The 17,264-nt window shown below is 30.9% G+C and overlaps 1 protein-coding gene across 2 annotated transcripts; it reads right to left on the bottom strand.

The window, feature by feature from the left end:
• Positions 1-9,839: 9,839 nt before the first annotated feature.
• LOC25493906 (MADS-box protein EJ2) lies at positions 9,840-16,643 on the bottom strand. Of its 2 annotated transcripts, XM_013602561.3 has the most exons (8): positions 16,311-16,643; positions 12,643-12,721; positions 12,473-12,531; positions 12,258-12,357; positions 11,968-12,009; positions 11,570-11,611; positions 10,451-10,593; positions 9,840-10,171 (listed from the first exon to the last, which is right to left on the bottom strand). In XM_013602561.3, the coding sequence occupies exons 1-8, from the start codon at positions 16,493-16,495 to the stop codon at positions 10,093-10,095; spliced, it is 729 nt and encodes a 242-aa protein (XP_013458015.1). In that variant the 5' UTR covers positions 16,496-16,643; the 3' UTR covers positions 9,840-10,092. The 2 variants fall into 2 exon arrangements, with proteins under 2 accessions (XP_013458015.1, XP_024637221.1); XM_024781453.2 differs by lacking the exon at positions 10,451-10,593 and having other exon boundaries at positions 16,311-16,629.
• Between the last annotated feature and the right edge of the window lie 621 nt (positions 16,644-17,264).

Below are 17,264 nucleotides of genomic sequence, written 5' to 3'. Positions count from 1 at the left end.
ACAATCGTATGACCTAAACTCATCTCTATGACATATTTATTCAAAATAAAGTAAAATGTAATAAAATATAAATAAAAAATATTAATTTATTAAATAAAACTGTTGAAATGTGTCTCAAAATTGATGTTGAAGTTTGGAAAAATCGTGGCACGTTTGCAGGGCAACGTGGTACGATTGAATGGTTCAGTTTTTGGGTTGCCACTGGAAAAGTCGTGGCACGATCCAGGAGGAACGTGACACGATGCAGGAGATAAGATAAAGTATTGTACTACTACCAACTCCATCGTGCTACGATGGGCTCGAAACGTGGCACAATGTTGCGTATTTCTGAACACTATTTAAGGCTTCATTCTTCATTTTTTGAAAAGGGCTTCAAGAGAGAGAAACTAGGGAAATCAAAGGAGGTAACTTTAGGGTTGAGGGTCTTTGATTAGGGTTCTCTTGAGGGGTTCTCTTGGGTTGGGAAACATTGTAAACACCTTGGGTGAGTGAAATTTTTTGAATGTCTTGTTCATTGGTGAGATTGGGAAAATGGGAAGAAATTAGGTTTTGTTCTTTGTGAGCTTGTCAAAGCTAATTTCTTATAACTCATTTGTATCTATTTGTAAGAACTCATTGATAGTGGATTGGAGAGATCAATCTCTCCCCAGATTAGGTCAAGTTGGACCGAACTGGGTCAACAATCTTTGGTGTGTTTGTTTCTTTTCTCTCTTTATCTGTTGCTTGTGGTTTTGAGCTTTTCACTTTGATTACTAGATTGATCTAGGTGTTGTTATTATTGTTGTTGCTTGTTGTTTGCTTTGATATTGGTTACTACTTTCCTTTGCTCCATACATCATAGTTTGTATTGGTGTGATTTTGAGTCTGAATTCACAACAAAAACATTATAAAATATAGAGTCTGACCTATCATCTTGTCATGAAGGCTTGTAGTCTGACTGTCACGCTTAACCTAGACCCCTAACCATGAGGCAAGATAGGTCCAATGAAACCATTATGATAATAATTTCACCATTATTAAGGTGAATGTCAACTGTTGAGGAAACTCAATCATAGCTGGATTTGGAGGCCTTCTCCATCACCCATCCGGATCATGAATTTTAGGTTTCTCAGGTTACATTTAAGATACATTTAAGATACATCTAACATCCCTCTTGTTGAGCTTCATGCCATTCACTGAGGCTTGTTATTGCTAAGGAATTGAACTTCCAGGTTATTATTTGCTATATGAATTCCCTTCACTACGTCCATATCCTCGATGAACCAACTCTCAAATTCCATAAGTGTGCTTTGATTCAAGACATTAAAGATTTTCTCAACCTTGAATCATTTGATTCCATTTCCACCTTTGTAAAGGAAATAGTTGTGCTGATTTGCTAGCTAAGTCCAGATCTTCTTATAATTTGGAGTTCACAGTTCACACACCTCCTCCAACAAGCTTATCAAATCTCTTCCTTGTAGACTCTACACGAACTTGGTTACGTAGATTAAAGTTAATGACTGCCACGTCTTACCATGGAATGTTAACACAACCTTGTGGGGGTGAATTTAGGAGATGAGTACCCATGAGCGGAGATAAAGTGTAACGTGGAAGCCAGTTAGTAACCTGCTTTGCCTGCATGTAGATGTGAGTAATAAAAATTCATCAATCCTACATCCTAAGACAATTAATGTGGGAAACGATAGATATACACAAATTAGTCGCTTGTCATTGCTTTTAGATTAAGTCCACAACCATCGCATAGTCAAATTCGATATCCACTATTATCGTTTTGTCACACATTCTATTGAGAGAGCATTTATTTATATGTAATATATATAGGGACAAGATCAATTGAAACCATTGTGACAAACTTAATATTACGACATCAAATTGTATTTCAAAATAAGCCGTTGGATTGACATATATTATAACATATAGATTATGTCTATAAAATTTAACATTAATCGGAAATCATTTACTATGTCAATAAGATAGTACATAATTAACTCATTTTTTAAAAGTTCATAGGACATTAATTTCAAATGCATCTCATTGAAATATCAAATGATTTCTTATTAATATCAAATTTTATAAACATTATCTATATTATAACATCTTTCAATCTAACAATCGATTTTGTATTTAGTTATGCACTAAAGATTAATCGATGTATCATATATTAAGTTTGACGCTTTGATGTCAATTGATCTTAGCATATGGTTAATATGTTATCACATGATTGTCTCATATTAGATAAACATTAACATAAAACTCCATCATAATGTCTATGTTGATATATAATTTTATTTTTGAGAGGGGGCTTATGCTAGGAGTACACATCCTCTCATGTGGATTTCCTGAACAAAGTTGGCATACTCCCAAGTATCAGTGACCTTTTCTCAATCTTGAAGTATCTCATCTCATGTTCCTAGTTTTGAACCTTGCATGATCATAATTATGAGGTCCTCTGAAAGAATTGGCAGGAGTGGTCTTCTCTTTCTTTGAAGCCTCCGCTTAAGATTGTTTTCTTGTTCCCATTTGAAACAACAAGAAACAAAGCATAAAACACTAAACATACTAGTCATACTTCACAATAGATTGCAAGTTATCACAAGGTCTCAACGTGAACAAACATTAGCAAACTAAGGAAACTAATGAAATGGATTAATTTCGTTTTGCCTAAAAAAAAGAATTTATTTTATTTATTTACTTTTGAGTAAACGTTTATTTTATATATTAAATCTTAATGTCTCCTAGTAGATTGAAATTCTGAAACACACAATATAGTCTATAATTTGATGGCAGGCCCTTGGCTATAAATACAGAAAAATTATTGGCATGTCCTAAAAAGGCAACAGCTCATACACAATAGGAGTACAGAAGTGAAGTTATCACCAACTTATAGCAAAAAAGTAAGACATGAATTGGTATCTGTTGCACCATTTTGGTGACATGGAGTATTCATCAGCTATGCTTGCTTAGTACAATGAATGACCCAACATTTAAAAAGAAAATATAAACAAGAAAAAGCTTGTGCTTTTGACAGAGTTATGTGGTGGATACGCTTATCTTATTGATTCATCCAAGGTAAAACGCCAAAATAAGACCCCGCAGGGAAAAGGGTTAGTTGTTACTGTCTCATGTCCACGTAATTTTGTTTGGCCAAATTGGGATACAAGAGATAAATGAAAATGTAAAGGGGGGTTGTACCTTGTGAATGTGAACAAAGCTTGGAAAAGGAATTGGAGTGTGCATGAAACTAATAAATACTCTTTTTTATTTTAAAAATTAAAGGAAAACAAAGACGCTTCCAATTTCATTATGGTATCAGAGTCTGTCGATTTCAAGAGCCACCTACCGATTCACGCAGCAAGCTCAAAAAGTGTTGTTGGGTCCATGTCCCACATCGGATAGATAAGACTCTTGGTAAGAGCTTATATGGAGGAGGCAATCCTCACCTTATGAACCAGTTTTTAAGGATGAGTTAGGCCTCCAATTTCATTATGGTATCAGAGCGTGTCGATTTCAAGGGCCACCTACCGATTCACGCACCAAGCCCAAAGAGTGTTGTTGGGCGTGATGGCCGATTCGGGGTGTATTGGGAAAAACCCATGTCCCACATCGGATAGATACGACTCTTGATAAAAGTTTATATAGAGAAGACAATCCTCACCTGATGAATCGGTTTTTAAGGTTGAGTTAGGCCTCCAATTTCATTATTAAAATTTGACTCAAAATCACCCCCTTAATGAATAAAATAGAAAAGAAAAAACTAAGGCCTCACTTATTAAAAGAGAAATGTTAAAGAGAGCCCTTGGGGCATTGGTTAAGAGAACATAATTTGTTGAAAAGTGGTGAAAAGTGTTGAATTCAAATTTATAAAAGTTAAAAAGTTGTAATTCCCAATGCAAAACTACTACTTTTAGTTTTCTTAACAAGTGCCCTAAGGACACTTGTTAACAAGACATTTATTAACAAGTGCCCAAATGTATAGTGTTTGGGCACACACATAAAAGTGTCATTTTTTGAAATACTAAATCATTTTATAATCAATTTCTTTTTTATTATTAAAGAATATCTTGTAATGTGTGTGCCCAAATACTATGCATTTGTATTTGTGACTATAAAAGAGTTTCTCATAAACAACTTGTTGTCTTGCTATCAATAGTTTTATGTTCCCCTCATTGAAGTAAATAGAAAATTAGGACCAATTTATTGGAGAGGGAGAAACAAATTGTTATCAATTGCTATCAATAATTTTATGTTTGCTATCAATATTTTTATGTTCACATGACTATATTTTACTACAATAAATTATACTCCTCCTCCCTTGGATTCCCTCTCATATTCACTCTTGCTTATTAACACTAAACAAGATCGGCTAAATTGTATTTTTGGTTCCTTAACTATTTAGGTAATATTGCTTTGGTTCCTTAACTAAAATTTGATTTATTTTGGTCCTTTAACTTATCTCCGTTACACATTTTGGTCCTTTCGGTTAGTTTTAATTCAAAAACGTTAGGTTTTCTTCATTTTCTTATGGAATTTTTCTGGGATTCTTGTTGTTGAAGGTTGGTGGAGATGATATGAAGATGAAAAAGAGGAGAAGAAGATGAAGAAAACCTAATGTTTTTGAATTAAAACTAACAAAAAGGACCAAAATGTGTAACAGAGAGAAGTTAAGGGATCAAAATAAATCAAATTTTACTTAAAGGACCAAAGCGATACTACCTAAATAGTTAAGAGATCAAAAATGTAATTTAGCCAAACAAGATCTATCAAATCATATCATCATATATCTCTATTTTACTAATTTCCTCTTTCCTAAAGCAAATTCGACTAATTTAGTAATGGGCCTCTGTACTATCCTCCACAATTGACATCTCTCAAGCAGTTCAGCTTTATTTCATGAATTCTGCTCTTTACCCAATAATTATTGCTCGCTTTCAACCGAACTTCTCAAAATATCCATATGTGAGTTAACTCACGCAGTGTGAATTAATTCACGAAATTGTTAATTTTTAACGTGAGTTAACTCAGGCAAGTGTTAATTCCAACGTGAGTTAAGTTGCACAACATATGTTAAGATGGGCAGATTTTAACACTTGCATTAGTTAAGTAGCGCATGAGTATTTTCGGTATTTTAATATGGCGCGAGTAAAATGTGTTAAGTGAATAGCAGAATTCTTATTTCATTGCTTGTTCTGCAGTGCAGAGTAAAACACCTCCTTGAAAGTTTGAAGAACTTTATCTTGTTATCATTGGATAAAATTAGTGGCTGGTCCAAATTTTTATTTAGTGGACTCAAAACATAAACTTAATTTTGATTTTTTTTAATTTCAAAACATAAAACCATCCGAAACGGGCCTTTATTTTTTTATATGCTCATGTAACTTAAAGAGATCACCACAAGAGAATTAGGGAAACAAACATAAATTACCCGTAATATAAGTCTTTTTAGCGTGTTTTATCCTCACTTGCACGTTTTTTCAGAAACTTCCTATCCCGAAATAGCTCGAGATTAAGCACACTTAACTGTAAAATTCTTATAGATTTGGTTTCCAAAAAGAAAATGCATCTTGTTGGTATAGATAATACCAAATAATTCTTATAAACCTTCATTCAATCATGTAGTCCCATATATGCATGGCCTCAAGATCTCTCTCATTCCGATATAGATTCGATTCGTCCAGAAGTTTTCAGGAACCGTTCATTATCATGCATTGTTCATCGGCAATCACTCTCCGTCCTCGTCAGCCTCGGGCGATGAAAAAAAATCAAACATTAATATCTTATTCGATAATTTTTTTTAGATCATATGCAAAATTTAGAATATTGGACATGCTAATTAGTTATCTATATTTTTTTCTTTCCTTTTAGTTAAACAAGTGGTTTTCACATATTTTCAATCTTATTTCGTTTGTTTTGTGATTTCGTTGTCTTAACACCACATTCTTTGTTTTGATATCCTGTCTTATTGCGGTGTGTTTTTTTTTTTTTCGTCGTAGTGCACTATTTATTTGATTCATGTTGAAAGATTAACTTTGCTCAAGTGAGCGTTGTAGATCCGGGGACATGAGTATTCTGATGACTTGAATATAATCATATTTATAGGCATATATACTCTTCTGTTTTATGTTATCAACATTTAATATTGTTAAGAGTTTGTTTGCAGATTCATCTTTTTTTTAGCGGCTTTAAATTTGTATTGAATTTTTTTTTGTAACAAAAGGGAAGAAAAAAAAAAAGGGGAAAAAAAACAAAGAAGCTAAAAAAAGACCCTAGGGTCGAACAAACTTAACACCTATTGCATCTGCTAAGAGGACGGAGACTATATCAAGAGGGGTTTCATTCAAAATAGCAAGGCTACTTTTTAGCTAGAAAATCAGTTGCAGCATTACCCTTTGTATTGTATTGATATACTATATCAATTTAAATTAATATCATTTATTTTTGTTTGTGAAAAAAAGTTAGGTTATCCATATTTTCAAAATCTATATAACATAAAATATGATAACCAACATCAATGATAACATCCTTTAAAAAAAATCAATGATAATTTTTTTTTGTATAAATAAAATTTAGATCAGGGGAGTACGTACTCTCATTGAAGATTTACAATTAAATTTATGTGTAACAATTTTGTTACATAATTTCAGACACCACTATAATTCCTCAAAAAAAATAAAAAACACTGATGTGAGCAGAAGATCCAACCATTATGCTACAACCCGTAACTTTTTTTTATTAATTATCAACTCAACATAATCTTTCTTTTTCCATCAAATAAAAAACGAGAAAGGTTAAAGAAAAAGGTGAAGTTAATTTTCTTTACCGTCTGTAACATAGTATACTTTAGAAAAAAAAACTACTAAGCTGCATAATATCACACAAGTATTCTCCAATTTCTCCCTACTCCACGTTAACAGATTCCATGAGCATATGAATTGATTATTTCCTCATCTAGGTATATGTAAGCAGTAAGCCAAAGAGGATGAGATATATATTCATCCATCTTCGTGATTGGATTCACTTTGTGCCTCGCAATCCGATCATAACGATATTCTTAAAAGATAGGAAAAATATACTGTGTAAAGGAACAGGTCAAAGAAAGTATATGGATCATACATTATAAAGGATGATGTTGGGAGGCAATCCAAACTATAAGAAAAATGAATGTTTTACTGTCGACTTGGCGCATGTTTTGAGATAGGTTACCTACAAAGGATAACTTATTTCGCCGTGGTGTTATTGATATTGAGTCTCGGAGGTGTGTTTTTGGTCGTGACTATTTGAAAAACTCATCTCATTTATTTTTACACTGTGAAAGTTTCGGATCTGTTTGGAACTCTATTTATAGGTGGATCAGAATTACTATGGTTACTCCTTGTTATGTAGCGGACCATTTTAATCAATTTACTTATGCTGGTGGTGGGACTAAGGCGTGACGATCAATAATGCATGTGCTTTGGTTTGCTACCGTGTGGAAAATTTGGAAAGAAAGAAACAAAATGATCTTCAATGCAAAAGAATGCTCCATCTCACAAGTGGTGGATAAGATTAAGGCTCTTTCCTATGTGTGGTTGAAGGCGAAAATTGTCTCTCTTCCATTAAATTTTCATGGGTGGTGGTTTAGTCCGTTAACTTTGTTGGGCATTAGCTAGTTCTGTTTCTTTCTTTTTGGTATTTGGTGCTTTCGTTTTTAGTTTGTACATATTGTAATGACTCTCTTGTTCTTCTTTGGTACACCTTGTGCTAGGAAGAACATTTTGATTTGATAATATATTCCATTTTAACTTCTTCAAAAAAAAATAAAAATTGTCGACTCAAAAATTGTTGATAGCCATTGTAATTAGAATATATTTTTCTTGAATTATTGTAAAAGTTATACACATTTTATATTTAATTTAGTATTTTTTTTTTCCGTAAAAGAAGTTGCTATCAGTCCTACCTTGTCCATTAAGTTTAAATTTTGACTCATTTCAGAACATAAAAGTTAAAATATTTTTTTTCAAAGATAGATTATCAAAATAACATTAGATAAAAGTTAAAGATTTAATTCATATAGACTTTCAATATAAATATGTTTATACTATCAATCAATCGTAATCATTAAATTTTTCAAAATGATTGACTAAACTGTACTGTAAAGTCATATAAATTTTTCATTGTGATTTGTTGATATGATACTGTATTTTTTTTTTTTTGCTTTTTTCATTGACCGTGTAACACAATTGAATTGAAAAGTTAAAAGGGAAAAAATGCATATGTTAACCTTTTGGATATTTGAAATGATACATCTCTCACTCTTTTATTCTAGTAACCTAATCGAGTACAACTATAGGGAAAAATTTAAGTTCTACATATAGAATAAAGATAAATCTTAAAATGAGTTTATAAAAAGTGACACCTTTTTTTTATGATAAATTTATTTTTAAACTTGAGTTTCATTTAATGTAAAAATGAAATATGATATGAGAGTTTATCAATTCAGGCTCTCACCACCTCAATCAACATGTTGATCTTACGATCTGATTTTGTAAGATGAATTAAATTTAATATATAAACCTAATAAACAAGAATCTGGTGAACAAGAAAACACTAACATTAATAAATAAATAAAAAATGAAAAAAGAAATGTGATCCAACCGAATCTTGATAAGAAACCTCAAGAATCCAATATAAAATGGAAAAAACTAAATCAATCAAGAATCTATTCGAATTTTTTCATCTGCATTTAAGATTGTAGTTTAGGAGGTGAAACAAACTCTTGACCATAGATGTGCATCTAATTATTGAAGTTTGTACTAAAGTACTTCATTGTTGAGGTTCCATAACTGTTGAATGTATATATATATATATATATATATATATTGTACATCATCTTTTAACATAACTTATAGAATGAGATTCAAGACTATTTAACATGATATCAGAATTAATTTAAAAATTGCAATGTTATAACTGAATTTAGTGCCACATAACTAACTTTTAAGATGATATCCAAACTCATGTAACAATGTTTACCCAAATATTCTTTATACATGAAATTGTATAAATTACACGGACAATAACTGACGAGGAATATTCTTTTATCTAATGATACTTTTTTTTAGGGATTGCCTAATGATACTTGAAATTCAACATAAGAATAATGAGAGGGGTAGTTAATCTTCCATTTGGCAAAATTCAACGATCAATTCAACTTAATATTGGAGAATACCTCTACTTTCCACACTTCAGTGGACTACATATCCATTGAAGGATGAATAGTATTTTTGTTATTTTTTATCTTCATAAAGATTCTTAGCTAGTCCTAAGTTTGTGCATAGAAGACAAACCTATAAAGGCCCAGCCTAGCATATATATGTACACCAGATGATTTTTTTTTTTTCTTTTCATAGATACAACTCCAAAACAATATTATTTGAATACATTGAGTAATGATATTTGAACAACTATTTTGGTACAACTTTTGGTACAACCTTGTTGTTCTCTCTTTTTATTGGTCAAAAACAATGGAGAGAGAAAAAGGAAGAGAGAGAATAAGAAGATAATGTGGGTATGAGAGATAAAATTGTACAAAAATGATTGTACAAATAACATTTCTCTTATATAAAATGAACAAAAATAATTTATTCGCATCAATTTATAATATTTTTAATGTTGTGTACGCGCTCAAATATTTTTATTTAAGTGTATGTCTCTTTATTTCTCACGGACAAAGGTGGATTCCCTATCATGATGGGGCAAAAAATCAAGTACGTGGCTAAAGTCCGTTTGTCTCTTTATTAAAAAGAACAAATAATTACACATTTTATTCCTTTGACTAGAAAGATAATTTGGAAAAGGGTGAATATAGACTTAGAACCTTACTCCTATGATATTAGCATATATGCAGTATGCTTATCTCATTCTGACGAATAAAAAGCTTACAAGTTTTGAATAAATTGATCAATATACGAATATGCAACGTTAATTGTTGGTTCAGGAGTTTTTATGACAATACTACTTTGTCATTTTTATTTATGTGAACATTGTTGATAAATAATGCTAGACACATTCGTTACCATTTCTTTATAATCTTTATGGTGTGAAAATTCAATGTCATCAGAGCATCCACGTCATAGCGTCGAATCCATTCATTCTTAAGGATGATGCTCCATCAGCAGAACCCATCGGATTGTATCTGCATATAAAATCAACAAAACATTTACTATTACCATAAAAAGAAGAAAAATAAAAACATTTCAACAAGTTTAATTTACATACAACGTCAGTATAATAATTTATACCATCAATCAATCATAACTGTGAAATCATTAAAAATATTTGACTTTATTCATAACTACGTGTATGATTAATTGTGATCTATAGACTATATTACGTTATATAGAAATTAAACTCATAAAAACCGTGTATTTCGTAAAAATATTATTAAATAATTTTATGAATAGTTTGACTTTACCCAATTTGCAAGTTGGAATTTACTCCCACATGGTGGAAAAACCTATCTGATTGTGAAGGAAAGGGTGCATGATGGAAATTAGATCCACCAGCTTCCAAAGCCAATATTCTACCTGGAACTTGTAAGTTATCGGTTTCTTCTAACTGTTTCAACATAGAATTTTCATCAGAAGCTTAATTGTTGTTTTACAATATTCTTTACCTGAAATATTGTTATACTGATAGGTAAGACATTAAAACAAATTTTCAGCAATGTGCAAATAGTATAAATGGTTGAGACTTGAAAGCTTAACACCATACCATGGCTCAAATCCAATTTGTACCAATACCATAGTTCATGTAATTTTCTTTTACTCGCATCAGAATTGGAACATAAATTATAAAATTCAACGATAAACCTTTTCCACCAAAACAATTAGCAAAAAATAAAAAAGCAAAGTCTACATTTTTGGACAAACGTAACCAAAAAAATCTTTCTTGGACAAATAAGTGACATACATACTTAGACCTTACTATTGGATTCATCTTACCATAATTTTCATTCTAGTATTCATACTTTATAAAGTCATCAATTTAAAAGTTTGTTTTGTTGGGTTTGATTGTCAAGTTTCTTGAATAAAGAAGGAGGTTAAAAATATTAGCTATTGGTGATTATGTCCTACATCGCTTAGTTTAGTGAAGCAAGGGAAAGGCTAAGACTATATATTGAACCTAGGTTCTTTGTTTTTAGATGCACCAGCCAGTAGCATTTGACTTAGAGTGTGGTCGGTTTAGACAACGGTCGTGGTTTTTTTTCTTCCAATTTTAAATTTTCCACGTTATATTCTTGTGTTATAATTGTGTTTATTTTTCTTCTTCAACCCTGTTATTTCCTAACATGTTTTAGGTCTATAAATAAACATGGTGGGCCCATTTCAGAGGAAGAGTCCATGTCCAAAGTATAAGAATACTAATCCAAGGCTAATAAGAATTTTTTTAAAAATTCGTTGATAGAGAATTATGCTTACAATAGTTATGCATTACTACAACTTATACCTAAATTACCGTAAGAAAAACCAACTTGTACCTAAATTTCAATTGAAAACATAAGATCAGTATTTGGTTTCGAAATAATTTTTACCTTACTTCTCAGATCGTTATTTGTTTCAACAAGCACCGTTTCCTGCATTGTTTAGGTATAAGTCAAGTTACACAAATCATTTGTAAAAAGAAAAGAAAAAGTGTTGTTTAAACATTAGGCTGCGACTGGTTAACGATATTCTGGTCGTGGTTTATACAGTCGTCAACAATTTTTTCGCTTTCGATGAGTAAAAGAAGAAGAATATTGGTAGCAACACATTCTTTTACACAATTTTCGACACTCCTTCTATTTATTAAAATTTACGTGAGTTTCATCAAATTTATGTGGAACTCATATAATTTTTATGGGACAGACAACCCGATTAAAGAGCGTGTATTGAAAAATATATGTTAAAACGTGTGTTGCTAACACTTTTCACAACAGAAATAAACACATACCCGATAGTGAAGATCATTGAGTTGATCAAGCATGAATTGAGTCTGAAAAATTCCAACATGTTAAAATCTATCCAAAGTTGATCAAAAATACCATTCATCTCTCTCAAAGTTTCATCAACAATTATCTGACTCTATTTAGTGGAATAAAATTTGATTGTTGTTGTATAGTATATCAACAATGATAAGTCATATATTTTTATACGATATTGAATACGGTTGTCAATTTATTTTTGTTCAAATAACACCACTTTTAACTCATAGAACAGATGATTGAAGTTGAGCAATGTTACCTTTGTTGATCTTATACTCTTAAGTGCTGCCTCCAAATGATTTTCAATTTGCTCTAGCTCACCTGTATTCATTTGTGCAATATCTTCCCCAAGAAGGTTCCTAAAGCATTTAGAAACATTTATCCACTCAAATTAGTTAGTATTTATCAAAACCCTCAACAGATCAAAGTAAGAAGAATTCAAGTGCATTTTTCATTGGGTCTTGTGTCAATTACCTTTGTGAACGTTGTAAAATTTCTACATGTGCTTTTAATCTCACATATTCTTGGTAATTCTGCAAGGTGACACATTATTACATCATCATTGAAGCAGAGATCAGTTAGTACTTAGTAAAATTTAAAAAAAACATTATCCACATAAGTATGAAAAAGTAACAAAGATTTACCGGAGTATCATTGGCTGGTTGGTTGGTCTCCAGTTCATTATAACTGTACTTGTGGTATTTCTCCAATGTTTTCATCATGCTATATGATACAAGGAAAGACTCTATGAGATTAATGATATTGATTTGTAAGAGAAATAGGGATGGTTCTGCGTGGAAATTAAAGTGTCTAATGTTTTCTAGGGTAGAATTAAAAGTGTTTTCAAACTTTAATAAATGATTTTTAGGTCTTGTTAACCAGTACCTTTAGGGTAGGGCTGGCAATGAACCGAACCAACTCGATTATAGTTCGACATTCGACTCGATATCTAATCCGTCGAACTTGGTTCATGAACCTAACGAGCTGGACTTGAGCTGAAAATTAAATTCGTTAATTAAATGAGTTGAACTTGAGCTACATATAGTTCGACTCGTTAGGTTCATGAGATGGCTCGATTATCGATTATATATATAAATCAATTTGAGTTAGTTTTTAAAAAAAATTAATTCTAATGTGGTTGAATACAATTTTGTCTTGAAGGGAAGAGCAATTGGAGTTTAAAAGTAAAAGAATATTATGAATTTTGTTCACAACTAATTGAATTTTGTTGGATGTTTTTTTTTGTCTCTATTACTTGTATCAGATATTTTTCTTTGTATTTATGCAACCTTTAACTTTATATAATTTATGTTTATTATATGCATGCTTGTTGGAACTTTTATTTTATATCAAAGATCTATAAATTAACTTTTTTTATAATTTTTTTTGGACAAGTTGAGCAACCGAACTGAACCTAACGAGCCGAACCGAACTATTCGTGAACTTTAAACGAGCCGAACTCGAGCTGAAAAAATAGTTCGTGTCGAACTCAAGCCGAACCAATTCTTATCGAGTCGAGCCGAGCTCAGGCAGGTTCGGTTCGACTCGACTCATTTCCAACCCCACCTCAGGGTAATGGTTAAGGAAACTAAAAGTAATACTTTTTTATTGAAAATTACAACTTTTTAACTTTAAGAAAGTTGAATTCAACACTTTTCACTATTTTTCAACAAATTAATTCTATTTATTTTCTTTTAACCAATGCCAAAGGGAACTCATTAGCATTTTCCATGTTTTTATAAGCAAAACATAGGGGTATTCCAACTTGTAAATAGAAGTTCATGGTACGGCTTGCTATTCACACAACTGAAATGATGACGGGTGATTCAATTTGTGTAGGTTTGAGAAAAACAAGAGAAACGAATATAATATTAGTGCATCAAAATTAAATTAATTTATATCACTTGTCCGTTGTTTTTGTTGAGTCGATTTCAAGTCATTGTATTTCAATTATAAGTATTATAATTATAATAAATGGAAGACCATAAATTTCTACTTAAAAATCGAAGTATTAGTTTGGTCTCAACAAAATTTTGAATGATTTTCAAAGTCTTGTTTACCTTAGATTACATGTAACCCTTTTTTTGTTTTTTTGTCTAGTAACTTAGTGGCTAGAGCTCACACAATTTAATTGTTGAGAAGTGAAGTATCGGGGTTCGAACCCCAATCCCTGCATATAATATGCAATATTCCTACCAACTGAGTTAAGCTCACGGGGATGCAACCCTTCTACTCTACTTTTTTTTTTTTTGAAGGAAACCCTTCTACTCTACTGTGAAACATAAATTTGAATACTTTTGAAATGAAATATTACAAACACTTCCCAATTCCAAAAAAGAGGAAAATAATCTTGGTTTTATATTTTGTGGATGCATATATATACATATGACCTTGAGGCTTTTTCCCGTGAGAACCTCTTATACTCCTTTCAATAAATTTTTTTGCTTATAAAGAAAAACAACAACATTAATAATAATAATAATAATAATTATTATTATTGTATATCCTTTATTTTTGAACATTCGTTCACCACATTATTTTCTCTCTAACTCTCCTTATTTCAATCACATCATCAATTTATTATATCTATAATATCATTATATTTCTTTCTTTCTCTCAAGGTGTATATACATCAAACATTTTTCCTATTTTTACAACGATCGAAGTAGAAATTTATTACTATTTTCTTTATTTGCAGATCGAGTACACATTCACTTAGCCAACCTCATTGGGTGACATAGTTTTTATTTGATTGTTACTTTTTTCGTACCAGATTATGTGATATAGTTTGATCATGTATATTATTTCCATAAACTTATTTTGATCATATATTCTATTAAGATAAAAAAAAAAAAAAAAAAAAAAGACAAATAATAGCATATAAAGTGTTGAATTTATTTCGACGAATACTTTTAAAATATCAATTTTTTATAATTTTTACTAATAAATAATTAAATATAAATGTTAAAATTATGCATTGATATATGTGAAATAATCAACTACATATGTCATTATCAAATTTCATTAAAGAGTTTTTTTTTTTGGACAGAATTTCATTAATAAGTTACTAACCAATAGTTATTTTTCAATAAAAGACAAAAACAGATGTTTTTTCTTTCTTTTGGTAGATAAAACAAATATATTCTATGACATAAGTTACTGCAGATAGAAAATGAGCAATTAATGTTTTATTTTTTGGTATATGTTGTGAATCAAACTAGCTATTCCCCAATGGTTTTAAGGATATAGGTTGATTTACAGGCTTTTTAGAAGCAAAAGATGCCATTTTTCTATTTCTCTCTTGGAACCATCCTTAAATTGCAATGCAAACGAAAAGTAAAAACAGGTTTGCAAATCAAACATCCCATCTCTGACACCAAATCACAACAGTAAATCCTAGCCTAGTCTGTTAATACTCTATATATCATTAATTATAATTTAGATGCATGTGTATGTAGGACAAAAATCCAAAATTTCAAATATATCTGATGATTGTTAGGGCTAGTTCATGGTTTAATTATCATTAATGTAAAATAACCCAATTTAAACACGTTTTAACAGACTTCGTTTTTTTTTTTTTTTAACTTTTACACTCTTTTACATTCTGGAAATATGATGTTGCCCTAGTTAAGGACCTATCTTGAAATAAAAGCAGCAAAGCTTTTCCAAAACAAGAACTTAATAGAGTAAAAATTTCCACTACATGTGGAGTTTCTGATCTTCACGTGGGGTAAATTAAACAAGAAAACTAGTTTATTGTTGATTTAATTAATCTGGAACATGTTCAAACAGAGTAGAAATCAAAGATTGGAACTTTACACTTAGAAGTTACAACAAATCTGGGCAATAAAAATAAATTATTCATATATATATTCTGAGACAAAATGGACCCCTTTTTTCAAAGCTGAGAACTCATGTTTGTGCAAACTGTTGCTTTGATTTATAAAAATTCCCTTTGTTTTATGAAGAAAAAAAAAAAATCAGAAATAATATTAACATGAGGAGATCATAAGGACTGAATTGCACAGATCTTGAACACACAAAAAATCAGAAAGAAAACAATTGTGCACAAAAGACATGCCATATTAACTATATGTTCGATTTGGAGTAGCCGAATTAGAATCTTAGTTGAAATAATTATTTGTCATATTTATTTATCTTTCAGTTAAACTCCGAATTATCGGTGTCCCTCCTAGTTAAACTCCGAATTATTTTCAGACTCGAAACATTATCTATATGTTTGCACCACACATTCCAACCACAAGAAACACACAAGCAGATAGAGAAAGGAATTTGATAAGAGAAGAGTTACCAGGAGGTGCTGCTGAATTCATATAGTTTGCCACGGTTGGAGAAGATGATAAGAGCAACTTCAGCATCACAAAGAACTGAAAGTTCATAAGCCTTCTTGAGTACACCATTTCTTCTCTTAGCAAATGTGACTTGTCTATTAACTTTGTTCTCTATTCTCTTTAGTTCAACTCTCCCTCTTCCCATTTTTGTTTTGTTCTCTCTCTCTCTCCCTAGCTTTTCTGTATTGGTTAAGAGATGAGAATGCTTTCTTAAATGGTCTATTTTCTTATGGTACCAAAAGGGATAAAACGATAGTACACAAAGAGAAGAATTAATAAAAACCGTGAAAAAAGGTTGCTTTGCTTTTTTAATCTTTAATTTGTATGTTGTCACAAAAAATATGATTACAGCCTAACAATCTGATAATTGGAGCAATTTAGAACTTCAAATAAACTACAAACAATTTCAATATGCAAAAGTAGTTACTTTTAACTTATAATAATGACTAAAATCTGATGGCAATTTTTTTTATAAGTGTTTTAGAGAGAATACTTATTTATATAAAAATGCTAACAAATGCCCTTAGATCATTCTTAATGGAGGTTCTCATCATTTTGAGACTTTAATGGGACAAAGGTCTCAATTCAATTTTAAATAGATCCTACCTTTTTAAATATTTAAATATTGAAATGTAATTATATAGAATTATTGATAATTAAAGAAATTTGTGTAAGATGTTGGATTTGAGGGATTGAAATGTAAACAAGTGATTTTTTTTGATTTTTTGAAACGGCATATATTATAAGTTAAGCAAGCGCAAGACGCACAAAGCCCGCAATAGGAGGAAAAAGAGTACACGTAAGGCCTATAAACGAAGGACCTTACAACACCAATACACCAACTTAATAAAAATAACCCCTAAATTCTAGTTCCAAAACTGATAGGAACAAGAAAAGGCAACAAGGCATGTGTA

Source organism: Medicago truncatula, chromosome 4 (assembly GCF_003473485.1).
Source record: "Medicago truncatula cultivar Jemalong A17 chromosome 4, MtrunA17r5.0-ANR, whole genome shotgun sequence".
Taxonomy (NCBI): domain Eukaryota; kingdom Viridiplantae; phylum Streptophyta; class Magnoliopsida; order Fabales; family Fabaceae; genus Medicago; species Medicago truncatula.
The sequence above is the reverse complement of the archived record's forward strand: the minus strand, read 5'-3'. Positions and strand labels throughout refer to the sequence as shown.

Bases quoted from the DNA above. Each gene is read 5' to 3' on its own strand.
- LOC25493906 (XM_013602561.3), bottom strand. From the start codon at position 16,495: ATGGGAAGAGGGAGAGTTGAACTAAAGAGAATAGAGAACAAAGTTAAT. The intron at 12,010-12,257 runs GTAACATTGCTC...GGAATTTTTCAG, and splicing joins AGAGTATAAGATCAACAAAG to ACTCAATTCATGCTTGATCA. The intron at 10,172-10,450 runs GTAAAGTCAAAC...TTTTATATGCAG, and splicing joins AATTCCAACTTGCAAATTGG to ATACAATCCGATGGGTTCTG.